We start from the raw sequence: 26,864 nt of genomic DNA on the forward strand, positions 1-26,864 counted from the left end.
ATCTGGTCGTTTTTGATTTTTTGGAGTTTTAGGATGACGGATCTGAATTGTGATCTGAGACTAACATTGATAGGGTTGAGAAGTACAGACCAGTGTACTTGGACGATGTCGTCGGTAATATAGAAACCATTGAGAGGTTAAAAATTATCGCCCGTGATGGTAATATGCCTCATCTCATCATCTCTGGAATGCCTGGTATTGGTAAAACTACGTCAGTTCTGTGTCTGGCGAGAACGCTGCTGGGAGATACATATAAAGAGGCAGTTCTGGAACTGAATGCATCTGACGAACGTGGTATCGATGTTGTTCGTGGTAGAATCAAGGCTTTTGCTCAGAAGAAAATCAATCTACCACCAGGGAGACAGAAGATTGTTATTCTTGATGAGGCAGATTCAATGACTCCTGGTGCTCAACAAGCTCTCAGAAGAACTATGGAGATCTATTCAAATACCACCCGTTTTGCCTTTGCATGTAACCAGTCCAACAAAATCATTGAACCTTTACAGTCCCGATGTGCCATTCTACGGTATACCCGATTGACTGATGAACAAGTGTTAAAAAGATTGCTTCAAGTCATTGATGCCGAGGGGGTCAAGTACTCAGACGACGGACTAAGTGCATTACTATTCACTGCCGAGGGCGATATGCGACAGGCTCTGAACAATTTACAAAGTACCTGGTCTGGATTCGGGTTTGTCAGCGGTGACAATGTATTTAAAGTAGTGGACTCACCACACCCACTGGCTGTCCAACGAATGATCCAGGCCTGCACCCAATACAACATTGATGGCGCTCTCGAGGAGCTCAACACCCTGTGGGACAAGGGCTACAGTGCTGTCGACATCATTGCTACCATGTTCCGAGTAACGAAAAGTCTTCCTGACGTGTCCGAGGGCGATAGGCTCGAGTACATCAAAGAAATCGGGTTCACCCACATGCGCATCCTCGACGGAGTCGGCACCTTCCTTCAGATCGCAGGCTGTCTGGCCCGACTCGCCAAACTGTCGACCAAATCAAAAGCATAGACACATTATTTAATTCTACTGTATTTTTTTTAGGGTTATGTCGCTGCCTCCGGCGGCTGGGGCTCCGCCCCGGACCCCGCTGCTCCTCTCGCTTCGCTCGAGTCGTTTCGTCGACGGGCCCAGCAATCTCCTGCGAAGCAGGAGCTACGGGGTCTGGGGCAGCGCCCCAGCCGCCGGAGGCAGTCTACACCAGCCGGTGTGGCCAGCTGACCACGTTCAGCAGGATTACAAAGAGAATGAGGCCAATGAACAGGAGTGATCTGTAGACCCGGGTCTGTCCAGCAGTTTCGAGGGTCCAGTCGGGAACGCCGAGCGAGTTGCAGAAGATATGGACTGCTACGCCTGACCACACGCTGCTGGTGTTGAGGAACAGGTACGTTGCGTACCAGCCAAAGACAGTGGTGAAGAGGAACTGGAATGTGGTGCCGAGAAGAATGTTTTTCAGCAGCTGCGTGTTGCCCGAGTCGCCGGGAACACTGCGTTTTAAATATGTCTCGTAGGCATGGTGGGCGTGTGCGATACCAAAATATAATGGGGTAATAAATATCATTGTGGCTCGTGAAGCGCCAGATGCCAGATAGAATGCTAGAATGCATGCTCGAAATGCCACTTCCTCTGTCAATGGTCCGACAAAGTAGTTGCGAATTCCGTATATATTCGCCATGGCATATTTTATATCTCCCAGTATAGATTTGACATCGAATCCATACTCAAAAACAAAAAAATTCACTAGTGGTCCTATAAACAGGGCGCTGGTGAGAAGTACACATTTGAGGGGATCCAGAATGAGGCTCGTGACTCCGAACGACATGTGTAAAGACTGCCAACTGTAGTACCAAGTACCGTATATTTTTTCGACATATGTTAGCACTACTGGAACTAGAATTGATAATGCAATTGTGACTAAAGAGATTGTTATCATCCTCTGGCTCACTACCTTGGGATCATCTCGATACTGATCTCGCGAGGGTCGAGTCCCTTTACCAACGTATAACGAGCCAACATATATCGAGGTTACTGCCAGAGAATAGCCAATTGCTTTTAATGTCGACAGTCTATGATATCCATCCATATTTCCTGTCATGATAAAATGGATATATTCAGTTGTATTCAGGACAGAGTCCTCATATAATCTGTAAATGAGAAGTGTATGAAATGAGAAGTTCAGGGGGTTGCCGTCCGTATTTATACATGCGCCCTAACCTAGATTAAGCATATTAGAAGGTTCAACGATAGACGATCATTTACAATAATCGAACATGACACTTTCACTGCACCTCTAATCAGTACACTTTTTATATCTTGAACCCTTTCATCTGGCGCAACTACATTCGAAAATACCCAAAAAGGACACTGGAGCATACAACAGTAGCGCTATTTCATGGTAAGCAGTTGGTTAATGTCTCATGGGTTTTTGTAGGATACTAACAGTTTAGTCTGCCAACTATTGGAACTCCAGCCAGCGTCTTCATTGGCAGCTGACGAAGGAGCAGCTACAGAAATGCCGAGAAAAAGTGGCTCAAAATGAGTGGAAAATGGGGATTCCAGCTGATTCATACAAAGCATATGACCATAACATGCGCATATATCTCCACAGTCTGGTACTGGCATTTGGTAGACAGCTTTCATTGCGCCAGCGAGTCATAGGCACTGCTGAGGTATATTTGGCGCGATTTTTCACGCGAGCGTCGATTCACGAAGTGAATGTTTATTTATTGGTAGCCACTTGTGTCTATGTGGCATGTAAGACGGAAGAATGTCCGCAACACATCCGCACCATCACCTCCGAAGCACGAGTGCTGTGGCCAGACTATGTGACTACAGATCCCACCAAAATAGCCGAGTGCGAGTTTTATCTAATAGAGGAGCTCGACACCTATCTCATAGTGCATCACCCGTACCAGTCATTGGGGGGCATTCTCAAAGCCATGTCCGAATCATACAGTCAACTTGAACTGAACCCAGAAGAATACCAAGCCGTGTGGTCGATGATCAATGACAGCTATGCCACTGACCTTATTCTCATGGTAGCACCACACATTGTAGCCATGGCTTGTATTTACACAGTGGTAGTGCTGAAGAGTCCGTTAGTACGGCCGTCGAAACCACTGGAACGAATCAAAGCACGCATCGACCTGATGGTCGGGTTTCTGGGCGAGTCGGGCATCGACCTCGAGAAACTGGCCGAATGTGTCCAAGAGATGGTCTCCCTCTACGTCCGTTGGGAATCGTACGACGAGAACTCGTGCCGAAACCAGCTCGTCAAGGCACTCCTCGGCGTGTGACCACCCCACCCTTTATTTATTCAGCACTTTAGGTACTCTTATGACTCTAAACGCCTCTATTTAACCATTTATGATTGGGGAGCCCTCGCTGCCTCCGGCGGCTGGGGCTCCGCCCCAGACCCCGCTGCTCCTCTTGCTCCGCTCGAGTCGGGACTCGGGGAACGACTCGTACCACCATCTCCAGAAATGCCGGGGGCCCCCCGTCCCGACTCGAGCGAAGCGAGAGGAGCAACGGGGTCTGGGGCAGAGCCCCAGCCACCGGAGGCAGGACCCCATCCCGCCGGCTCACATGGGAGTGCACGATATTTTAGCCAATAACAGGGCGTGTAGTCTAGTTGGTTATGGCGCTCGCTTTGCATGCGAGAGGTCTCTGGTTCGATTCCGGACTCGTCCATTGTTTTTAGATTTCCAGGGGTATTTTTTTTGGCGGGTGGTATGTGGTTCGCCACGTGCCAGGCACCGAGTTTGTAGGGTGTAGGTCTGCGATTGCGAGGTCGGTAGCTTCGGTTTGTGTGATCTGTGGTGGTAGCTCAAGCAACAGTGGCCGCCGATCTGACCCCTGTGGCTCCTGGCTATCCCTGCAAGTCGACCCGTTCGCATGTGTAAAGGCGGTGCAGATTAACAGCAAGCCAGGGCTCCTGCGGACGAAATGATCTCAATAGTCACAAACAATAGCATATTTTTTTTCTTTCGAACCGCATATAACGAGTAGTTTATATCAAATAAGCAATGTAGCTAGTGCCGAAGAGTTCTAGCTTAGTCCCCTATAGGGCTAAACAGGTGAACAGTTGGATGTTACCTATTACTAAGAATAGACTGGCGTTTGTGTCGGACTATCATTCTCCTGTAAACTTGCATTGCATTTAGTTACTTCATCTGTAGTGGTCCTAGATTTTCAGGCTCAGTGAATTTTTCCAGTGTGGCTCAGATTGGATTTTTCTTAGAACGGCATCTGTTCAGGAATACGGCTTTTACTGGTTAAAGTGATGCGCGCGCGTGGACGACACGTACCCAGTCAAATTGGTTGACTATCTCTTATATTGTTTTCATATTTGGTTTCATTTTGGTTTGTTGATTTTAAATGGGATTATTTTTTCATTAATTCCTACATTCCAGAAGATAATAAGAACCTGTTTTGTTTTTGACAGGAGCGTGGATACCTATATTATTCACGGTTAAGTTTAGAAGGACTGTCGGTATATAGGTCTGGCTTCGATAATTTGACATTTTTGGTGCACTGAAATTTTTGGAAGGTTGCACTATATTCTAATTAATTGACCAAAAATATTATATTGTGGAATTTGGAACGTTTTCTACAGTTATTGGTTTTTGGATTTGATTAAAATTTTTTATTTTTTTTTATTTTTGGATTTATTCTGTTCAGGTTTTGGATTTTCCGCCGAGGAGTTGATTCAGCAAATTGCAAATTGATTCCCACTGTAACAGATTCAGGCTCTAATTTGAAAACTCCTGTTGGATCAATATTCAGAAGTTAACTGAATATTTAGGACTGGGATTTAGAACTGAGGACTTTGAAGTGAAGTTTTTGAACTGCGGTTTGGACTTAAGACTCAATACTGTGGAATTGCAAATTGCACAGATCACTAAGTGTCCTGAAAATTCTGTCAATCACAATAATAACAAGAACAGCGGTAGACTACACAAAGTATTAGTAACTGCACCAGCAAGCTTTATTTATTAAAGCCTCCAACTCCATTCGTTGAACTAATTAGATCAACTCAAAGCTCTGATTGAAGAGCTGTTTGAGCTGTTTTACATTCGCTTTTGTTCATTTTTTTTTCATTTTCATTGCTATTTATAATAACCGGCATTATTCATCATGATTCATGGCTCATCAACCACATCTCCAGAATCCTTCACAGTATCGATTCCTGGCTCGTCGGCTTTAAGCTCGAGGTCCTCTATTTCTCATAGAGTCAAACCCGAGCAAAGCCAATCAACCGGTAAGAAACTATCGGACTCTCAAGCATCTAATCTGTCATATCGTGTTAGACGGTCACGTCAAACTTGGCAGGAATATTTGGCAGAAAGACAGACCAAGTTCTCATTACGACTGATTGCAGTTCTAGGACTGGCTCATCAGATTCCTGCACTTCAACCATTTACCAACAAACTTATACATATCCAATACTACGACCCAGTTACTGAAAAGGCCAGGATCGGAATCAACGATGTATTCATTGTGCTGACGTGGATTGTGCTATTAATTTTTATCCGGGCGACACTCATGAACTATGTATTTATCCCATTTGCCCGCAATGTGACGGGCATGAAATCCAAAAAGAAGCAGGTCCGTTTTGCTGAGCAAGGATGGAGTATGTTCTACTACTTCATGGCTTGGGTGCTGGGAATGTATCTTCTCGCTGAGTCGGACTATGCATTTTCCATCCAACATGTCTGGATTGGCTGGCCCCATTATCAGATGAGTCGCACCATGAAGTCATACTATTTGATCCAGCTTGCCTGCTGGTTATCACAGATCTATGTGTTGAACGTCGAGGAAAAGCGTAAGGACTATGTCCAAATGTTTGCTCACCACATTGTTACATGTCTGCTGGTCACTGGATCCTATTACTATTACTATACCCGTATTGGCCATGTGATTCTGGTTCTCATGGACGTAGTCGATGTTTTACTGTCGACGGCCAAAATGCTAAAATACTCTGGTTTCAGCAATATCTGCGACGTCATGTTTGGAATTTTCCTGGTTGGCTGGATTTCCCTGAGACATGTGTTTTTCAATTATTGTACCTGGTCGGCCATGACCGATGCGTTCCAGCTCATCGACAAGAAGTGTTACTACGACGAAAACGGCGAACTCGTGCGATGTTTCACGTCGCAAGTCCACTGGACTCTGGTCAGCATGCTGGTCGTTTTGCAGGTCATCACCCTGATATGGCTGTGGTACATTTTGCGCGTGGTTGTCAAGATCCTCAAGGGCGGGTCTGCCGAAGACAACCGCAGTGACGATGAAGACGACGAAGATGACGACGAGTCCGACTCCGACAAAAGCTCCTAGTATTCTGATATCTCATATGCTTGTTAATAGAATTTTTCCCATGTATTTCTCGTGCCGGTTCTGCCTCCGGCGGCTGGGGCTCCGCCCCAGACCCTGGTTGCTCCTGCTTCGCAGGAGATACGGGAACGTCGAGACGCAAACGACTCGAGCGAAGCGAGAGGAGCAGCGGGGTCTGGGGCGGAGCCCCAGCCGCCGGAGGCACGTGGTTCATTACCGTTAACAGTTACTATTCATACAATACAAGAGGTCAGTTATAGAGGGGCCACTAGCTCTCTAAAGCAACGTAATTACTGGGACAAATACCAACTTCACCATTGGCACGGCGGGCCTGCCACCATCTGCCAGTGATGTCGCTGACTTCGAGGATCTCGTCTTTTTCGAACGAGATCTCGTTGTCGTCTTCGGGGTTGGCTGTGTACGAGTAGATGGCCTTGGCTCGGTACGGGTACTCCACTGGCGCGTGTAGCGACGAGTTCAAGCCCGTGCCGTTGCTGCCATGAGACATGTAACTGGCTTTATTGCCTTCTATTAGCAGGTTACTGCCGTTGCCACTGCTGCCACCTGCCCCGTGGTCGCTCGAGTTCTCAAATGCTCCGAGCTGAGCTGATGTGAACATCTGTGGATACCCGGCAGTGCTCATGCCTCGTGAACCGTCTCCTGGTCGGTAGGTCATGTCCATACCCTGGCCTCGGCCGCTGAGATCTTGAGCCCCTAATCCCCTGCCTGAGGTGAATGGATTAGTGCTGCGTCTCGACATAGACGCGGCAGTTCGAAGCTCCTTGTTCAGTGCAAATGAGTCAATAAACGCATGAATTGGCTCGTCTTCGGCTGTGCCAAAGTAAAAGATCCATAGAATGTTGATAATTGACAACAAAATATGTCCAGCTGCTGCTGCTCCTTCTGAGGGTGTTGAGGTCCACACGAAATTGTTCGTCGAGTTGGTCGTGTAAATAGTACCAGTGGCTAGAAATGCACACAGAGCCAATCGGTACGAGTAGAAAGCATCTGCTCCGACCACGTAGATAACTCCTAGAATGAGAAAAAACTCAAATACGATTCCCCACCACGTCAAAGTGGGAAAGGCTCCTTTAACGTCTACTGATACCGATCCGGCAAACGCAATAATCCAGCCAATAATCGCTATGGTTATTGTAGAGAGGAAAAAAGCGTCACTCAAGATATAAGACCAGTTGAACGAAGGGCTCTTTTTTAGCGCCGACCGGCGGATGTAGCTATCAGTTCTCTCGGTGTAACTGCCCATTATGATGTGTTATTTCGTTTAATATTATTCGCTAATTAGTAGCAAATATTCAGTAACAACAAAAAGGTTACTTGGTTTGGTTTGGTTCTGATTTGATTCTGATTTGGTTCTCTTGAGTCTGATTGACTTCGATGATTCCGATGATTCTTCCCAACCGTCAAAATTTTCAATATCCAGTGTCAATATTGACAATTTAATCAAAACGACTTCGTAAATAGATGAACGAAAAGAGATTTTTTAGTCGATGTAGCGAAAAATGCAAGTTGTCGCTTTCGAAATTAACAATCAAAAGCCAAAATACGATACGATACGATATGATATTCAGGTGCGATACCTTTCTTTCAAACTGTCAAGCTGTGTTTATACTGGATCGATTTCACTAACTTGGCTGTGATGCAGGGATCTGGCAATATGCTGTCGTAATATGTCAAATCAAGGGGTCAGACGTGTGTGTCAGATGGCCAGATGAGATATATCACGCACCACACAAATCAAGTTATCCAGCTAATATGACGAGTCTCTTTTTCTATCTTAGAACAGACAAAAAAGTTATTAAGAATCGAGATATAGATGAACCAAAAGTTGGGTCGATTTCTCAAAATATACGTAAAATATCCTAATAATAAGGAAATGTTTTAGCAAGCGCTACACAGGGGAACCCACAAGCCATGAATCGAACACAAGTGAAAGGCGCTTAAAAGACCGCTTGTCACAAAAATGCTCGAGTTGAAGTCAATTTATTGGTGTCGCTGGCGTCGATGTTTACTTATTTTTATTTTGTCCGTTACTCTAAATTTTATTCCTTCTTAGGTTGATATACCTTTTCCGTTGAAATCTAAAATGAGCAAGGGCTGGTGTGCTTCTGAAAGGCTGTGCTTCTGGATAGCTGCTGCTGCAGTGTTGGGTGCTCTGCTGTTACCGGGTGTTACCTGTACTATACAGTCCTGTATGTTACCATATAACCGGTGCTTTTTTGGTGCCTGAATCCAGAAGCGAATGTGTACGGTCATTTAAGCCTCTTCACTAGCAGGTTTCAGAAGTGCATGAACCACTGAAAAATATGCATAAACCCTGCTAACGGGTTGGGACATGTCAACATCGCTGACGCCAGACGCGGAAGGTGCTGAAATATTTGGCCCCTGCTGAGACTGCCTCGGTTAAAACTGGCAGCTCCGGTATGAAGGCATCCTTCCCAAGCTAACCTCGAATGTTTTTAATATTAATGCTTATTTTCGCGAAGCTTATCTGGGTGGTTGTCATGTGCCTCCGGCGGCTGGGGCTCCGCCCCAGACCCTGGTTGTGCTCGCTTCGCGAGCGGCGAGGACCGTGTTGGTGTTGCGGTGGCTTGTTGGTGGCCGGAAAGGGGTGACGGTACCCGAATCAGGGGTTTGGACGCTCGCGAAGCGAGCACAACCAGGGTCTGGGGCGGAGCCCCAGCCGCCGGAGGCAGAGACCCCTTTCCCGCGTTTACTCATGGATACTTTGCTATTAATTCTATAGAAAGGGCAGTATCATCATGTTCGTGTCGTTTATGCATTGTGAAGGTGTCGTGAACTGTGTGAGGCCAGCCAGATCCACCTGGCGAATGAGCAGTGAACGTGAACCCAGTGGCTGGTCTGCTGGCTGCTGCAATATGTCGACTGGTTGTCAGCAGGTTGTTTTTTTTGGTTGTAATGAGAAATCATTTGACCTTGGTTAGCAGCCAGATGTTCGTTCCAAGACACACTATGACCACAAGAACACCCCATAGCGTTAACACTAAAGAAGCATTCTTGAGCAGTCTGGGATGACTGACAGTGGCACGAGACGTCAGCTTGGAGTTGCCAATTAAAGTGTAGCCAAAGATGCCAGGAAGAATAAACGAGATTGATGTACTTCCAGTCGAGCCCACAAATGCTAGCATCAACTCAAGAGAATCAACAGTAATGGCAAGCCAGAAACTGAAGATAAGAATCAATGTCGTCAGCACGATGAATTTAGTAGTTCCCAAAGGAACGTGCAATGAAGGACCATGTCCATCATTCGACTCCTGATCGCTGACCAAAGGACTGCTTTCATTAGCGGTCTCGTCAACACTGACAGCACTGCTGTTAAGATTATCCTTATTAGGCAGCTCAGAGAACCAGTGAATCACATGGTTCAAAGAAGCTCTACAAGGATGGCACTGCAAAGGGTACGAAAATATAACAAGAATGACAATGGCAATACGGCCAATTGTCGAGAAAATGTTATACTGGTCTAACAAAGTTAGTTACTGTAATCTACCAGCACGTCATAACAACACTTCACTCACGGTCCCAGCAGCTCGCGAAGCGAGCACAACCAGGGTCTGGGGCGGAGCCCCAGCCGCCGGAGGCAGACCCTCCCCCCAAAAAGTACTTACACATGCCAATGATGTTTCCACCGACATTGTCACCGAAAGAAAGGTAACCACAGAGACCGACAATGACGTAGAAACCGGCCGACGAGCCAATAGACGAGGTGATGATGGTTCGGAACTTGTCTTCAGTGGCCTCGGTCAACTCGTTTAGCACCGAGAACATATTCTGGTGACAAGTGAAGGCGAAAATAATAATAGGTAGCGACTGAAGGATGGCAGACAGGCTGCTGGGTTCAACGACCCGGATGGGTCCTCTTTGAGAAGCAGTATCGCCGATAATGAAATGGCCCACCACAATCAGAACAAGATACCCAACAGACACTAGAGCCACAATGGATGTATACTTCAAAGAATCGAGCTTTCGCAGGTACGACAAAGGTCCTACAATGCCCATAGACACTGCGACCCAGAAGTTTCTGTCGAGAAGAATGTCTTTAGAGATGTTCAAAGACTGCATGATCTGAGGCATCAGGTCTCCAACAATAATCAAATATGACACACCCACGCCGAAACATTTAATGGCAATAGCCACATCAAATAAGACAGCCAGCGATGGATAAGTGATCTTGGCAAGAGAGAAAAAAGACGCATGGCCTGGAGGAACGAACGAGGATCCCAGTCCCTGGAGGTAAAGACCAAAACCAGCAGTCAAGCCTGCCAGACCAATAATAATCGTGCCCAATATAATACCATTGGCTTTATAAGCAAAAGGCATGGCCAGAATACCTGCACCCACAATCGTGTTCAACAGGTTGATAATGGACGAGGTGATAGTAGCACCTCCATGATGAGCCAGAGTCGGTTCTGACGACCTGGGCGTTAGCGATTCGTATGACATAGTCGATGTATGAATACTATTAATTCTGTTTTCCTTCGGATGACTGTTTTCAGTAAATCTCAAATAAACTCAATATAAAAACTGGATCAGACGCCTTAGACGAACTAAATTTCTGTGGTGTAATCCTACAGTGTAACTTTAAACGACGAAACTACCCCGACTAAATCAACGATCTTGTTTACTGAGCAAACTGGACAATGCTCTCGACTACAGAACGAATGCCACAAACTCAATTCCCCACAAACTCTGTCTTTTTATATACAGCGAATGATGTGCTGAATGCGAAAGAAGGAACAAAGTACAAAAATCCAGCAATATCTGTGCACAAGCAGCGAATGGGCAAGTCGCTCTCCGAAACAGGTGCCGTACGGTGCAAAAATACGTGATTAGTCCTGCTTCTTACTTCATGCATCCTGATAAGGCAACCGACACTTATTAAGCACACAAATCACGTGAGGAGGTCGTCCTGCCTCCGGCGGCTGGGGCTCTGCCCCAGACCCCGTGGCTCCTCTCGCTGCGCTCAAGTCGTTACGTCTCCGGTCCCAGTATTCTCCTGCGAAGCAGGAGCCGCGGGGTCTGGGGCAGAGCCCCAGCCGCCGGAGGCAGGACGACCCCCCACGAACCCCGCAGTCCGTTAAGTGCATGTTATTACAGAGACTCATTTAGAGCTCAGCGATCTCCAGTGCTTATCTACCCTAGCCTCTAATTTTTTTTTCTCATGCAGTTCTGAAGTGATCCAGAGCTGGTGCTATATACTACTGTTGTTAGTGTAGAACCGACTTTTTTCTATTTATTTATTTTTTTGGTAGTTGTGATGGGTGAAAGTAACCGTCCAGCTCAGAAGAGCCAGCCCTCGAGAAAAGGCAAAAAGGCATGGAGAAAGCATATTGATTTGGATGATGTCGACGAGGGTCTCGAGGAAGCCCGTCAATTAGAGCGTACTTTGGGTACCAAGGATATTACCTCGCTTGATCAGAGTGATCTATTCACTGTTGATACTCAGGGTGATGAGGGTCTTAAGTCAAAGAAAGATAGAGAAAATTTAAAACCGTTGAAGGCCGACGAGATCCTCAGTCGTAGATCAGCTGTTCCCGCTTTGAAGGCCGCTCATAAGAAGGCCTCGTCTGATAACAAGAAGAAAAATGGCAAGATTCAAGGAGTTTCTGGTAAAGAGCTCAACAGACTGATGAGAGTCGCTGGTAGAGATGGTAACAAGAGTAGTGCCATGGCTACTCTGGAGTCGGATGGAATCATTAAGCATAATAACGATCTGTATGATGCGTGGGGCGACGAGCCCGAGGTTGATACTAAATCCAACTTGAAATCAGCAACTGCTTCTAGAGTCAGTTATAGTAAAGCTACCGTCATTCCGAGCACCCTGACCGAGGCACCTGAAGCAGTCGTTCCTAATGCTAAAGCAGTCGACCTACCGGATGCCGGTCGTTCTTATAATCCATCCATTGAGTCGTGGAAAGATTTATTAGAAAGAGAAAATCTGAAGGAAGAGGAAAGAGAGAAACAACGAATTGCTACTAAGGAAGAAAAAGAACGAATTGAGCATCTTATTGCCACTTTAGATGTCAAGGAGGTTGACAGTGATAGCAGTGAGGGTGAAAACTCTGAGGACGAAGAGACTAATGATCAAGCCGACGACCTGGTGTCAGTGAATAAACCGGTCAAAGTCAAGACTAAAACCAAAACTCAAAGAAACAAGCAAAAACGTCACTTAGAGAGAACTAAACTTCAAGAACAACTTAAAGCATTAAAACAACAATTACGTGATCTGGAGAATCTTCCTCGTCTGCTACAAGAGGAGGCTGAGAAACAGAAGAAACGTGAGGAGGAGCGTGCTACTGCAGCTGCTAATTCTGATGGCAAGAAGCGTAAGAAGGTTCACACCAGGCATTCTATCATTGAGCCTGGTCTTGATATCAAGCTGTCAGACGAGCTTGAAGACTGTCTTCGAAGACTCAAACCTGAGGGTAATCTCGCTAGAGACAGATTTAGAAGTTTACAGGAGCGTGGTCTTATCGAGGCCAGAGTGCCTGTTGCCAAGAAGCGTAAATACACTCCTAAGGTCACTGAGAAGTGGAGTTACAAGGACATTAAGTTATAAAATGCATCTTATTGTATTAATAATAAAAATAAATAAATAAATTACTCTCCATCCAGGAGTATCTCCTGCGAAGCAGGAGCAACGGGGTCTGGGGCAGAGCCCCAGCCGCCGGAGGCAACATGCCACCACTACTTGAACCCATACTGCTTTCCAGCCTGGTTTTTCGTCTGTTTGTTGCGAGCGAACTGTTCTTCTAGTCCATCCCGGTTCTTTTGAGCACTGCGAAGCAGCGACGTCAGCTGATGTTTTCCCCCGCTAATGGCTGTCACGCGGTTTTTGCTATTGTCTTCCAAAGCACCTGAAGCTTTAAGTCGCTCGTTTTCTTGATAGAACTCGTCCACATTGAAGTCTACGATTTGGATTTGTTGCTCGGATCGTTTCGTTCTGCCATGTCTTGACTCGAGTTTATTGATTTGGCCGAGGCCCACTCCTGAGTCTTCTGCCAATTGGTTGAGTGTAGTTCCCACATTAGCAGATGAGCCAGCAGAGTTAGCAGAATTGCTAATTGACTCGGGATCGGGTCCATTACTGGTCTCGTTTGGTTGTTCCAGCATCAATGGTTTATACTCTTCGGAGGATGAAGCGACGTTCGTCATCACATGTTGCTCTTCTTCTCTATGGAATGAGAATAGAGAAGGCAGAATAGGTTTTGATTTCGGTTTACTCTCTTCTTTTGTTTTACTGTCTTGTGAAGAAATAGTTGGAGTAGAAGAACTAAGCCCGGTATTCACATCTGGCTTTTTACCATATTTCGCATTTCTAGCCGCTACAGAAGCTGGAATGAGTTTTAAAGAGTTCCCTTTCAAAGTAACTTCAGGCTGTTGTTTGATGGGTACCTCGTCAATATCAAGGTCAGGAGATTCGCTTGGCATTGAAATCTCTCCGTCAAAAAAGGTGTTCTTGATACCTCCTCCTAGGACTCTACTACCACTAGTTCTCTTGAATACACTATAATCAGATGCCATTGTTTGTGTTTGATCATGCTTGTCACTATTATCGGGATTGGAGGAGGACTTGGTCTTATCTTTCAGTCGATTCTTGGGAGCAGGCAGGAAAGATGCTATAGATTTGAGTCCGCTATTTCCATTTGCAGATTGACTTGTTGCGGGAGTTGCAGTAGTAACATTTGTTTCACCTGGTAATCTAGGAACTTCAAAGATTTTTTTCTTGTCAGAGCTGGTGGTATTTGGTTTCTTTGTAGGATGCAAATTCAAGGTCGATGGTCCTGGCCGTTTAAGTCCAGGTAGAACTGAGCTAATGCCATTGGATTCGTTTGGCGACTTGGCTATCTCTACGGAAGTTGTAGCTTTGGCTGACTGTGAATCATCGTCCGACTCTGAGTCACTGGAATAATTGACTAGACCCATGAAAAATACCGTTTTCCTTGTGAATGGCAAAATACTGTCTAAGATCTAGATCCAATCTCGGATCTGCAAATGCTATGCTTTAAACGTATGAATATATTCGTATATGCGCTTTTAAATGTTTCGCTAACTTCACGTCTTCCAGAACCAGATTTGCTTGTGACATCTGCTCAAAATGAGAGTATCAACCATATTAAGAATGCAAGGAAGAAGAACTTCTATGTGAGTGAATATTGTCGATAGTACAGCCCTTATTGATTCTGGATCTGCTTTAGAAACTTTTTTAATACTAACAAATTCAGCATAGAGCCCAGTAAATACCAAAACAGCACCAACTTTGCCATGACCCCGGCTGCTTATAGAGCCCGTCGTCCATATATGGTCAAGAATATTTTGCTTGGTGCATCACTTTTCGGATTGGTTGTTGGTATCTGTAAGTATATATTCTGGCTCTGTGTAAATCTTGACTTCGACTTCTTATGCCTTTCATACTAACCTCATGCAGATGCTTATACCTCTGTTATGTTCCGACCCGATGATTTCAGTGACGTACCTATTCCTCCCATGAGTGAGGAACAGCTTGCGGCCCTTCGTGAAGAGCGTGAGCGTCTGATTCAGAAGAACCTCAAGAAATAAGTTTTGTTAGAGTATGAATCACCACTTTTATTGTATATAGTAATTTATAAGATTCTCTGATTGTCCGAAATTTTCTGACTATACTGGGATGTATGATAATGTCAAATTCTGTTCGTTTCTACTAGACGAATAGCAGGAGCTAACCTGATAATTTACAGAGCATCTCATGACATGACCGTCTCCGTCCGTAGCATCTAGTCTTAGTAGACTACTTTGCAAACTTTCAAAGCCAAAGCCTGGAAAATATCAAAAGGTGATGCTACAACTAATTCAACTGCTTCTATGCCAATTTTTTTATTAATTCATAAGAAATCCGAAGCGAATTTTGCACGAATATATATATATATATATAGACTCATGTCGAGAAGAAGATAAGGGTTAGGCACTTTATATAAAAACGGTTAATCAGTGCGATAATCTGCCTGAAAATCAACTGTTGAACGCGATCGTAAGACATCAATCTCCAAATCACTGTCAACAAAGAATATCCATCTCTTCTAAAGCCGAATATTACATCAACGACTTGTAGTCAGCTGTACTGTTGTATTCTTTAATTCACAAATGGACGTTACAGTGGACAGTACAGAAGCTCAAGATGGCGGTGTGCAAGAATTGCAAGACCTATATCTAGCTTTGGAGTCCGACTTATATCTTCCTGAAACACACATCAAGTTAATAAACAAACTGCGTGAACTGTCAATGGTTGATGAGTTGGAGGCCGCGAGGTCTGTCATGGAATCAATTCTCGCTCCGTCGCAACAAATCTGGTTGGACTGGATAGAAGACTATCAAACATGGGGCAAAAGTGTTGAAGAAATATCTAATTTATTTTCCACTGCACTCAAGACATGTCCAACTGTGGATATTGTTGAGGTTTATGGCAGATTTATCTTGCAATTGATTGAAAACGGGGTTATCAAAGATGCGTATACTGGAATTGACGACTCCGAGTCTCCTCTTAACCAGCACCTCATGAATTTAGCTGGCGGGCTAGACGAAACTCAAAACAATATTGCCCAGAGCCACAAGGCTTGGAATGCATATAGGGATATTTTTGTATTTTTGCTGGCGCAAGAGAAGGCTAGTCAATCGGGTACTACTTTAAAGATCCTTCCAAGGTTGAAAGAACTTTATCTCGCTCGGCTTCGAATCCCCCATGCCGAAATCGCAACTACGTTTTCCGACTTTTCCACTTTTGTAACCACTTATTACAATTCAACCTATGAGGGAGAAATGGTGGCTGCTAACAAAATCTACTCTGAAACGTTGAAAATACTAAACTATCGTGATAGCTGGGAATTGAAGTTAAAATCGGATCCATCTTTGCAAACGTTTGCTGATTACATTCAATGGGAGCTGGAAAGACCAAAGCGATACTTCCGTGCAGATCTAGTACAGGGTCTTTATGAGCGCGTCATAGAACTCTACCAGTATGTGGCTCTAGTATGGGACGATTATATCATATTTCTTTGCGAGCAGCCAAAGTCCTTTTCAAGAAAGACTGTGGAATCAGCTATCCAGCGAGCAACCAAGTCCTGTCCAACTTCGGGCTCTTTGTGGGCACATCGCATTAGGGTGTCAGAATCGTATGGGGCAGATTTCGAGGACATTATAGGCTTGAAAATGACAATAGATGATATATCTGCTTTTGCAGCTGAAAATGAAGATTATGACAATTGGAAACCGCTCGCCCTTGCTTGGCTAGCATATTTATTTCGAGCTAATACTTCATCTGACAACCTCTTTATCGACCAGCTTAGGGATGACTGTAACTTTTCACTTGAAAAATCATATTCTTTCGGCAAACAAGATCCTAACTTTGAAGTTGAGTCACTTGTCATTGGCATATTTACCCGTCTAGGCGAAAGCGACAATGTCAGAAATATTTGGAAGCGAGTATCCAAGTACCAAGGTACCAAGGCTATATTTTGGCTAAAGTGGTTTGAATGGGAAAAGTCACAGAGCGGTAATTCCTATACGAATGCACTTGACGTTTTGAAGATACCCCTGTCGCGAAATAATATTGACTGGCCTGAAATGATCATTCAAGCTTATACTGAATTCGAAAGACTGAATGGCAGTGCATACTCCACGCAACAGTCTGTAATCACTTCTCGGAGAAAGCTATACGAGATTGCTAAGAAGCGAAGCAAGGAATCTTATGATCAACAGTTATATCAAGATTCAGAGACTGGAACGAAAGAAAATGCTGAATTAAATATAGAAGGACCATCTGCCAATGCTGAGAATGCAAGCGAGACCCCGTCATCTAAAAAGCGTAGTCATGAACAGGTCGAAAGTTCAAATGTTTCAGATGCGCCCACAAAGCAACCCAAAACGACTGACCACAGAGATAGAGAGCATAATACTGTCATAGTCTATGATCTCCCTTCCGAAACTACGGAAAAAGACCTGGAAGGCTTCTTTAACGAATGTGGTAATATTGTCTCCGTTATTCAGCATACAGAAGCTAATTCCGCCGTTGTAGAGTTCTCCAACCAAGATGATACGAAGGCGGCTCTGACTCGTGACCACAAGTCTATAAAAGATAAAGAAGTAAGAGTCACTTCAGGGTACCAAACTACTTTGTTTGTAACAAATTTCCCTGCTTCTGCTACCAAAGAGAGCCTAACAGAGCTCTTTAAAAAATATGGTCAAGTTATCAGCGTACGCTTTCCTTCTCTTAAGTACAACACTAACCGGAGATTCTGTTATGTCCAGTACCTATCATCAGAGAGTGCTAAGAGTGCTGTTGGAGAGTTAGACGGTTCGGGGATTTTTGATGAAGAGGAAAAGCTAGTTGTCAAGATATCCGACCCGTCAAATAAACAGACCCGTTCAGGAGGCAATGCTGAAGGACGGGAATTGTATATTAAAAGTGTTGATTTCAGTCTAAATGAGGACTTTGTACGCTCGACTTTTGCGAAGTACGGAACAGTTGAAAAACTGAGGCTCCCACCATCGAAAAGGCCTGGTAGACTTCACGATGGTTATGGGTTTGTAACGATGTCAACCGTTGATGAGGCAAATACCGCTATCGAAGCTTTAGATGGATCTATTCTTGGTGATACTGGAAGAGTAGTATCTGTATCCATTGCGGGAAAGGCTCCTAGTAAAAAGTCGACTAAAGTCGTCAAAATCAATCACAATGACCAATCAAGGAAGCTTACTGCTAGCGAAATCGAGTCAAAAACTATTTATATATCCAATCTTTCGGATACGGTTAACGATGCCCAGCTAAGGTCAATACTGGAGAAATACGGCCCATTGCATAAGATTGTTTTGAAGCCTGATCTAGAAGGCGCCATTGTAGAATATGAGACTGTGGCTGACGCTGGTAAGGCATCGCTATCTCTCGACGGCCAGAAAATTGCTGATAAGCCCATTAGGCTTGGTTCCTCCATTGTCAAGCCGGCGCCAAATCCAAAAAAGAGCACAATGTTTATGCCTCCAAGTGCCCGAGGAAAAAAGCGTTAAAATTTATTTATTCATGATTAGTCATGATAATGCAGTCTATAGTAAATACATGCTATACTTCATTGGATTCCCTTCCGCAACTCGGTCAAGACGATAGTGGACTTTTCTTCTCCGATAAGAGTTTCAATATCATTACGCACTTCCTGATTTCCAGGCAAAATTTTGAGCAAAGCCGCTCCAACACGGGCTGATTCTATACGAACCTTTTCGTGATTCAAATCTCTGGAGCAAACCTTAACAATCGCTTTCCAAATCTTTAGCAGACTATCTGCGTCTTTCGAGTCCACTTCGCCAGAAAATAGTTCAGTTATGCTGATAGCATGCTGAGCAACAGCTAATTTAGTCTTCCAGGTGATTGGCGCCTTGCTATGTTCCAATGCATTAATCAAATAGCCAGCAATCGTGTCTACCACCCCGTTATTATTACCTAATGTCACGCTTTTAACAACTCCTTTAAGGACCTTCAATCGTACATCTTCTGTAGGGCCACTATTATTTTCGCCATCCTCCATATTCGTGTCACCATCAGAGTCCTCGTCACTTTCATTCAAAGTAGGATCCAAATACTGTGAACTGACTTCGAAAAGAAGCTCATAAAGTTGGCTTTGGTTCAGCTGCGAAATATACTTGCCTGCAGACTGAATAACCTCGACCTGGTACTCCTTATTTCTTCTCTTGACCTCAGTGACAACTACTGAATTTAGCTTCTCTAGCAGCTCCGGAGAGGAAACAACACTGCCCTTGAAATTGACTGCAAGAGTAACAAGAGCATCGAAAACTATCTCTTTACCCTTCCAGCTACGACCGCTTGACGCTTGAATAAGAACATTGAATAACTCAAGGATATCTTGAGGAACACTGTCACTGCGAGTTTCTTCTCCCATTGCAACTGCTGCATCAGCAACACTCTTCGCCGCCACTTGCCTGATATCCCACTGCTGGCTGGAAAGATTTTCCCTTACTATAGCAATGATCTCATTCACGTACAATCGAATAGCTCCTGTGCCACCTGTATTATCCGACCAAACATGTTCAAATGCTTCCTTTACTTGAGCATCTGGGTCGTGTTTGGCAATGAACACAAATGGGAGCATAGCAGACGAAATAGCACTGAACTTGTCAGAAGCATGCTTGGAGATGCCATTGACACCCAGTCCAGATACAAGTCGGGCTCTCTCACCGACATCTGGACTTGAAAAGTATAGCTTCTGTAAATATGCAACATAATCAAGTACGGCCTCAACAGGGGCTGGTCTACACAAGTACCCACACGAAACGGCATACGACTGGGAAACCAGACTATTCCTATCCATTAGTTGAGATTTGGCAGCTAATAACAGCGCTTGCGAGTGAGGGCCAATTTGATAAAGATTCCTCATTACCAGCGAAACCACTACACGACCGGCTCCGAGCTTAGAAGGAAGACCAACTGATTTTTTTATGACAGAAGAAAGTTTGGGAATCAACGCTTCCAAAGATTCGTCATCTAGTCGCTCAATCATTTGCTCGATAGCTTCCATCATAGGAGATGTACGCAAACTGGACATTCTGGACGCATCTATATCATTAGAAGTGAGACCATACTTGTCTGCATTCAATGCAAGATAATTCATAGCCTGGGGCTCTAATGTAGAAAGTAAGCCAAGAAGCTCTTCAATCAATCCAGGGATATATGGCTTCAAGGGTGGGCTGTTGCTTTTACATAACTTCAAAAGGGTCTGCAACGAAAACGATTGAACTTCTTGTGACTCGGATTGGATACCCGAGTTACCCATCAAGAATGGAATAAGATCTTTCAAAATATTCGCAGCTTGTTTTTCAGATGCAGCGCCAGATTGGACGTCAACATGGCGTACGAGAGAGGTAGTCAACCCTCTGGTCAACTGCATACCCGCCACTCTGACACTCTCTTTAATATCGTCGACAACTCTAAAACTCATAAGCCAGATTCTTTGCAAATAGTGCTCATATTGTTGAAGTAGCTTGCCTTGCAATAGGTCTGATAATGCCATGGTACTTGCCTGACGAATACGCCATTCACGATTTCCCATTCCCGTCAATAATTCCTCTAAAATGTCTATAAAATTGTTGTTGATAACAGCGGTATTGTCACGTACTAGAGCGTTCCAGATACCTTTCATAGACTCTTGTACCGAACTATTAGGATCAAACCTATACCTGTATAGCTTGGGGATAAGATTCTTGGACAATTTTGGATTGGATTCGAACAAATCATCCAGATTTGCCTTTGAGAAAATAGTGTTTAGACCGAATGCGGCACCCTTTCTAGATTGCCAAAGAGACGAATTCGCAGCAAGACTCATAAACTTGTAAACCAAGCTAGGGTCACCAACCTCAGATGCAAGACTTAAAATGTCTTTGTAGGTTGAGATCGATCCATCACCAGTATCTAGAACACCGGGCTCAAATAATTGGGTTTCGGCAGTGACTGTTCCGCCATTCGTGGCCAATTTGTCCGAAGTAAAAGACTGAACCAAACCACGAATCATACTATCTTTGAGCTTCGAATCTGCGATATCGTACACAATACTAAGACCACGAGAAGCAGACTCCTGGACGACATCATCTCTGTCAACGAGGAATTTCATGAATGCAAGATGTACCTGTTCTAATCTCGATCGTGCTTCAGGCAAATGTCCACAATATCTGGTTAAACTGAGCAACCAAACACATGAAAATCTTCGCAAAGAAGGCTTGGGAGAACTGCACTTGACCAAAACTTGGTCCAAGACACTACCTAGCTGTGATGTAGTTGATGGAGATAACAAATTCACCCCTTGAATATCTCTGTATCGTTCTCCAAGAGTTGAATCCCATCCTGCAGCGGCAATACTGAGGGCTTCTCCACTCATGAACATGAAATCAATCTGTTTGCCGGTATGAAGCTCAAAAATAGCATCAATATACTTCTGCTTTGATTCAGTAGCAGCAGTACTTGTTATACATCCAACCGCAAAAATAGCTTTGTCATTGTCAGCCTTTGCCAGAGTCAGCAGTTTACTAATAACTTCTGGAGTGACAAAATCAGAATTCACAGCTCCCGAGAGGGCAAGCTGCGAAAATGCATCTACGGCAGCTTCCATAGTTAGCACATCGGCCGACCTAGTTTGTAGGATGACATCAGTGATTGCTTTCACTGATTTTGCATATACTTCTTCAGGGAGTTTTCTATTTCGAAGGGCCAGTCTAGAAATTATATACCCGATGGCATAAAGATGACCCCTGTGCTTGAAGCTGGTAATAGATGTGCCTGATGATCCTGCTTGCGAAATCCAGCTCTCTATCAGGTTTACAATATCTTGGATAGCTACTTCGTCGGTCGTGATAATAATTGCCAGTGCATTTGCTGATGCTTGTAGTAGTTTGGCTTTGGCAGAATCGACTAAAGCTACGATTTCTGGTATTTTAGGGATATTTTCCGATATAATCTTTGGACCAGATTGGGATAATATACGTAGCCAAATCTTCACTGCATCAGGCAATTCTGCGCTGTTCTGCTTAGAAGCCCAGAGATTCATATCAATGAATGAGATCAGTTGATCAAGTGGAATGGCTGAATTAATGTAATCACGGAAGAGTCCACGGACGTTTTGGTCTACAACAATCGCTGTATCCAAGGTCGTATCCCAGTTCTCTTCAGTAGCCTGCAAAACGCTGGTCTTTCCCTTGACTGCCTCCATGACAAGAATCTGCTCTAAAAATATTAAAGCAAAGTTCAAAACATTGAAAGGAGTCTTAAGTTGCGGTCCATTAGCTGATTGAACAAACATGCGCTCTTGTACGATGGCTAGCATATCTTGGAACGAAGGGAATTCAACATTACTCACATCCTGATTATTGTAATGAGAGTTGGCATTGTGGTACCAATAAGGGTGCAGTCCGCGTTTGGCTTCTTCAATCACATCTGGGCGATTAGCTCTATCCAATCCATATAAGCAAAGTAGTCTTGCCATTGCATTATTAAACGGTGTCACTCGGACAGCATATCGGATGGATACGTATTTACATCCTTGATCAGACGTGGGATCCGATAGATATGAGAAAAGCAACTCATTCAGGGCTGGCCTGGCATCTTCTGAGATCACATCCAAAACAGGAATCACCTCAGATAAAGCTTCTTGGATGGATGGTTTCATATCAGGCGAGTCTTTAGCTAAACTCTCAAATAAGAATTTGATAAGTCCTAGATTTCCAACATCTTCAGAATTATCGTTCAGAATTTCAGGAACACGTCGAGCCAGGGCACCTAAAGTCTCGTATGTTTGTCTACGCAAGGAGCCTGTGTGCATATCTTTGGCAGCAGATGAACCTGTGTTCAACCTGGGCCAGCCTGTAGAAATAATCCATTCGTATAAACGACGTGCTAACTCTCTGGCCACTGGTTTGAGTTTCTCTTCATCTGTGTTCCGAGCCACAGCCCTTATAAGCTCTACTCCAGCCTTCATACTTTTAATATTATCAGACTCAAAGCTCATCTGAATTAGTCTTTTAGGACCGTCTCCGACGTTAACTCCAACTTTGGATTTCGCAATTAGTTGTACAATATGTGTTTGAACAACTTGTTTTACGGGAGGTGTAGTGATATCTCCCAATGCAAGGGCGTATAACTTCTCAACTACTGGTAGTCTCTCAAGGTCAAACTGTGGAATTAAACGCCTCAGGGCCTCGTCAGCTGGTCTAAAGATATCTGTGATACGGTCATGACTGGCAACTAGTAAAGGGAAAAAAGTAAGTTCTGCAAGCGGTGACAGCTTCGCGTCTTCCTTTTTGGGGCCGGCAAATGCACCAGTTAGGAGCATTTTGTTTAGAACATGTTTTCTTGATTCAGATAGTTTGGCATCCGTCAAATGAGTCTTACTGTTATTAGTAAGAAATTTGAAAGATGCTGCCGATAATCCTGGACACCTAATATTGGCGGTCGACGCAGTATCATCCGTGACAGACGCAAATACACTGAGATCTAAATTAAACAGATCCACAAATTTGTCTGCCAAGAACTGAGCATCTTCCAGTCTCTCATCAAATCCAAAATAATGGCTCAAGTCATCATCTTCGGTCGAACCCCGAGGAGGGCTTTTCCACAACTTCAATAATTTCAAAAAAATGTAGAACTGGGCAGACGCATGAGAAGGAGATGATTTCGAAATATTCTTGATAATCCCTGGCAATATTGACTTATATTTCTAAAACATGTTAGAAACCGAACTTGTTATCTTCAGGAACTGACTATACTACTTACGTCGTCAAAATCGGTAGCAACGTCCACTGCCTTCTGAATGTAAATAAGATCAAATGTCTTCATCATGTTCGTCTCACCGGAGATCTTTTCATCTTGAAACTGGTTGAGCAATGCCTCAATTGGCAAGGAGACGTTACTAAACAGTTAGAAAGGGCTCTTAATTAGAGTCATTGTTATCATTGTTTTCCTACCTGCTCTTTATCCGAAGGTTTACATGCTGACAAACCTCGATAACTTTGGCCCGTACAGTGGGATGTGGCGAATTCAACTTCAATAATAAGGGTGGAAGATAGACATTGAGCAAAGAAGAAAGCTTTTCCTCGGTACTTGCCAAGGCAATTCGAAGCTCAACTTTGTTGATTAGAGATATTTCCGCTTCTGCCATGTTCACTGAAGTTGTGAGGACGATTATACTGATGTATGCTGATTCAAGGTATATGGATTGTTGACACGGCTGTCCCTGGCACCGGCATCGCATTTATACAATGTGCAGGTCGAAGGCGGTGGCGAAGGAAGAATGTGGTGGAATTTATTTGTGATTTCAATTGCAGCACTCGTCGAAACTAGTTTATATTATTTCAATGAAAGTCTCCTTGATCGGGAGATATTTAGCTTGACCGGGGTTACAAACTCCCATAAGCCTGTTTCAGCAGCTCACCTCACCAATAGCAAACAATGGCCTTGTAGTAGAAGGGACTTTAGATTAGAGCCGAACGATCAAAATTAAAAGAGAATTGGCTGTATAGTATAATATGTATAATATATCTATATATATTATTCCATCTGGATCACTCGAGTCTATTAACAAAAATCTTACCCCGGAAATATTGAACTGTATTGGTATGCATCTTTGGACGATCTTCAAAAGATAAGATAAGGCACACATGTCAAAGTTGGTCATGATCATCTGCGACATGTTAGATAAGCGGTGCAATAATGAACTATTTCATTTGCTCGATCACAAACCCCATAGTTTATGTTGATCGAGAACTTATAAACCCTGCTGATAGCATATCGAACAAGTCTAAACAGCTCGGGGGATCATTCGGAAACCATCCGCATCACATGCATCTCCCCCACCTTTCAGGTTTCGTATAACCGTTACAGTTGAGAATCGGACCCAAAAACTTGATCTCTTGTTTTCATACGAGATTAGCGCTAAAATGGAACAAGAACAAATAAATCACATTCCAGCCATTAGTCGACTTCCTTTGGAAATAGCTGTTCAAATATTTTCATATCTAGAATGTAGCGACCTCTGGCGGTGTATATCAGTATGTCGGTACTTTTACAACTGTGTACAATATGGATCAGCTTCGGTTTCATGTGTTGACTTTAGGGATATTAAAAGCTTGAATCTACAAAATATTAGACAGATCAAACGGTTCTTGAGTCTTATGACAGATTATAAAAGAAAAGAGATTAAAACAATGCATATAGATAGCTTTGAGTTCGGCATTCGATGCTTCGGCGGCAATTATTACGATTCGTTTGGTTGGATTCTTTCTGATTATAATATACAGTCATTACACCTTTATCTAAGGAGTCATGGAATTTTCGCTCTTTTGAAACGGTGTGGTCCATTAAACTGCACCCGTAGTCTAACACTGGTTCTCCAAGGTGGCTTGACCCTCGATTTGAACGAATTGGCTGTTTTGACGGAAGCCACGCCTAACCTTGAAGCGCTGGATATCAACGCTATGAACACCCTCAACCTCTCCTTGTATAAAGACAAAAGATACTTTCCAAAGCTGACTTCAGTTAGAATGTACACAAACCGCTCTCCCACTTTCGATTATGGACAGAGCATGAAACCTGCGGTCCTAGCAAGCTTTCTTTCTAGAGTTCCCAACCTGTCCCGTTTGGCTCTTATGGGGTCTTTCTTTAACGGGATACACCAAACTACTTCTTTAGACTTCATTGAATCTTTTAAGCATTTGCGGTCTCTAGCGGTTGAAATGCATGGTAAATACGTCATTTTTCCCGAAATCCTCGACCTCGATCTCAATCTCACTGAGGTACTCATAAAGATGCATTGTACATCGATCTCACCGGTTCAGAAGCTGGAACTTTCTGGAGTAAACACGCTTCACTTGGATCTAGGTGTGTCCCCTTCGAAAGACATATTAAAGGCTATTAGACACGGTGAGAGCGTCAAAAGGCTTTGTCTGGGGCTTACTGGCTTTGAAGATAAACTTGATTCGTTAACTGAAATTTGCAAACAGTTTCCAAATATCGAACAACTGGCAATTACCGGTTTCGATGTCACTGCTAAATGGTTAAAAGACTTGACTTTGCATCGTTGTACCATGCTGACATCCGTTTACCTCAGTCTCATTCCTGGTGACAATGGATACGCCATCGACGTGCTAGCAGATACCCCTAATATCAAAGAGATGTACTTTTCTACAAAGGTACCAAACTCTGTGGTCACTGATCTGATTGGTCTTGGAATCCACATATATAACGGATATGACTGGTCACAAAACGAATGGCCTTGGTATTCTCGTGATGAGAACGACCTAGCTATCTGACCTGCTGAATACGACCAATAACATTTGACGACCCATGCTTGCCTCTGGCGGCTGGGGCTCCGCCCCAGACCCCGTGGCTCCTGCTTTCGCAGGAGATTATGGGGGGTGTCTGTGTGTCTGATCTGGCTGTCGGTATACCTGACCCCTGATTGTTATGATAAGGGCAGGGACAGTGAGATAAGGGTGTATGCAATGCAGCCTGTAATTATTTATGCCAGATTAGGGTCTGAGCTTATCTGGCTGTGGGTACCTAGATCGTTATCTCGCCGTCTTTCATGCGCCGAAATCTTATTTTATTATTAGCATCAATAAATAATTTGCTATCAACCGTTCATGGAAGTCAAGCCGTTAGAACCATATGCTATCGCACACAAGGTGGTTTTTACATATTATCGGTCTTGACAGCGGTTGGGACCAGTCCAACTCATGTTAGTAGTCTAAACGGGAAGAAAATAAAGTATATTGCTCCGTTGCTCCGTTACTCTTTGCTACCGTAATTGCTCGTTTAATTGATATTTGCACTTACAAGTGGATTCTCGCCCCTTTTACCATTTAGGACTGCTTGTTACCTGGCATCTCTGATATCTTGTATTACGGCATCCGCAGGTGTGCACATCGCCAAGGCGGACCGCACGATGAGGTCAGATC

General features: G+C 44.0%; 8 protein-coding genes and 1 non-coding gene across 9 annotated transcripts; 5 read left to right on the top strand and 4 right to left on the bottom strand.

Moving 5' to 3' along the window:
• Positions 1–188: 188 nt before the first annotated feature.
• Positions 189–1,025, top strand: RFC4 (replication factor C subunit 4; the record flags this gene model as incomplete). The annotated part of the gene is made up of 1 exon (XM_018881629.1): positions 189–1,025. One exon carries the CDS (start codon positions 189–191, stop codon positions 1,023–1,025), a length of 837 nt encoding a protein of 278 aa, XP_018734205.1.
• Positions 1,026–3,630: 2,605 nt separating this feature from the next.
• On the top strand, positions 3,631–3,704 carry AWJ20_4550 (the record flags this gene model as incomplete). Its single annotated transcript has 1 exon — positions 3,631–3,704. It is a non-coding gene; the product is annotated as a tRNA-Ala (tRNA).
• A 1,446-nt stretch (positions 3,705–5,150) lies between these two features.
• Positions 5,151–6,350, top strand: LAG1 (sphingosine N-acyltransferase LAG1; the record flags this gene model as incomplete). Its single annotated transcript, XM_018881631.1, has 1 exon — positions 5,151–6,350. The coding sequence occupies one exon, from the start codon at positions 5,151–5,153 to the stop codon at positions 6,348–6,350; it is 1,200 nt and encodes a 399-aa protein (XP_018734206.1).
• Positions 6,351–6,615: 265 nt separating this feature from the next.
• Positions 6,616–7,611, bottom strand: SHO1 (osmosensor SHO1; the record flags this gene model as incomplete). Its single annotated transcript, XM_018881632.1, has 1 exon — positions 6,616–7,611. The coding sequence occupies one exon, from the start codon at positions 7,609–7,611 to the stop codon at positions 6,616–6,618; it is 996 nt and encodes a 331-aa protein (XP_018734207.1).
• Positions 7,612–9,896: 2,285 nt separating this feature from the next.
• AVT6 (Avt6p) lies at positions 9,897–10,829 on the bottom strand (the record flags this gene model as incomplete). Its single annotated transcript, XM_018881633.1, has 1 exon — positions 9,897–10,829. One exon carries the CDS (start codon positions 10,827–10,829, stop codon positions 9,897–9,899), a length of 933 nt encoding a protein of 310 aa, XP_018734208.1.
• Positions 10,830–11,643: 814 nt separating this feature from the next.
• Positions 11,644–12,945, top strand: NOP53 (Nop53p; the record flags this gene model as incomplete). The annotated part of the gene is made up of 1 exon (XM_018881634.1): positions 11,644–12,945. One exon carries the CDS (start codon positions 11,644–11,646, stop codon positions 12,943–12,945), a length of 1,302 nt encoding a protein of 433 aa, XP_018734209.1.
• A 128-nt stretch (positions 12,946–13,073) lies between these two features.
• On the bottom strand, positions 13,074–14,312 carry AWJ20_4555 (uncharacterized protein; the record flags this gene model as incomplete). Its single annotated transcript, XM_018881635.1, has 1 exon — positions 13,074–14,312. The coding sequence occupies one exon, from the start codon at positions 14,310–14,312 to the stop codon at positions 13,074–13,076; it is 1,239 nt and encodes a 412-aa protein (XP_018734210.1).
• A 1,194-nt stretch (positions 14,313–15,506) lies between these two features.
• On the top strand, positions 15,507–18,422 carry PRP24 (Prp24p; the record flags this gene model as incomplete). The annotated part of the gene is made up of 1 exon (XM_018881636.1): positions 15,507–18,422. The coding sequence occupies one exon, from the start codon at positions 15,507–15,509 to the stop codon at positions 18,420–18,422; it is 2,916 nt and encodes a 971-aa protein (XP_018734211.1).
• Positions 18,423–18,481: 59 nt separating this feature from the next.
• On the bottom strand, positions 18,482–23,242 carry ECM29 (Ecm29p; the record flags this gene model as incomplete). The annotated part of the gene is made up of 1 exon (XM_018881637.1): positions 18,482–23,242. The coding sequence occupies one exon, from the start codon at positions 23,240–23,242 to the stop codon at positions 18,482–18,484; it is 4,761 nt and encodes a 1,586-aa protein (XP_018734212.1).
• Between the last annotated feature and the right edge of the window lie 3,622 nt (positions 23,243–26,864).

The sequence above is a fragment of the Sugiyamaella lignohabitans genome, chromosome C (assembly GCF_001640025.1).
Source record: "Sugiyamaella lignohabitans strain CBS 10342 chromosome C, complete sequence".
NCBI classification, from domain to species: domain Eukaryota; kingdom Fungi; phylum Ascomycota; class Dipodascomycetes; order Dipodascales; family Trichomonascaceae; genus Sugiyamaella; species Sugiyamaella lignohabitans.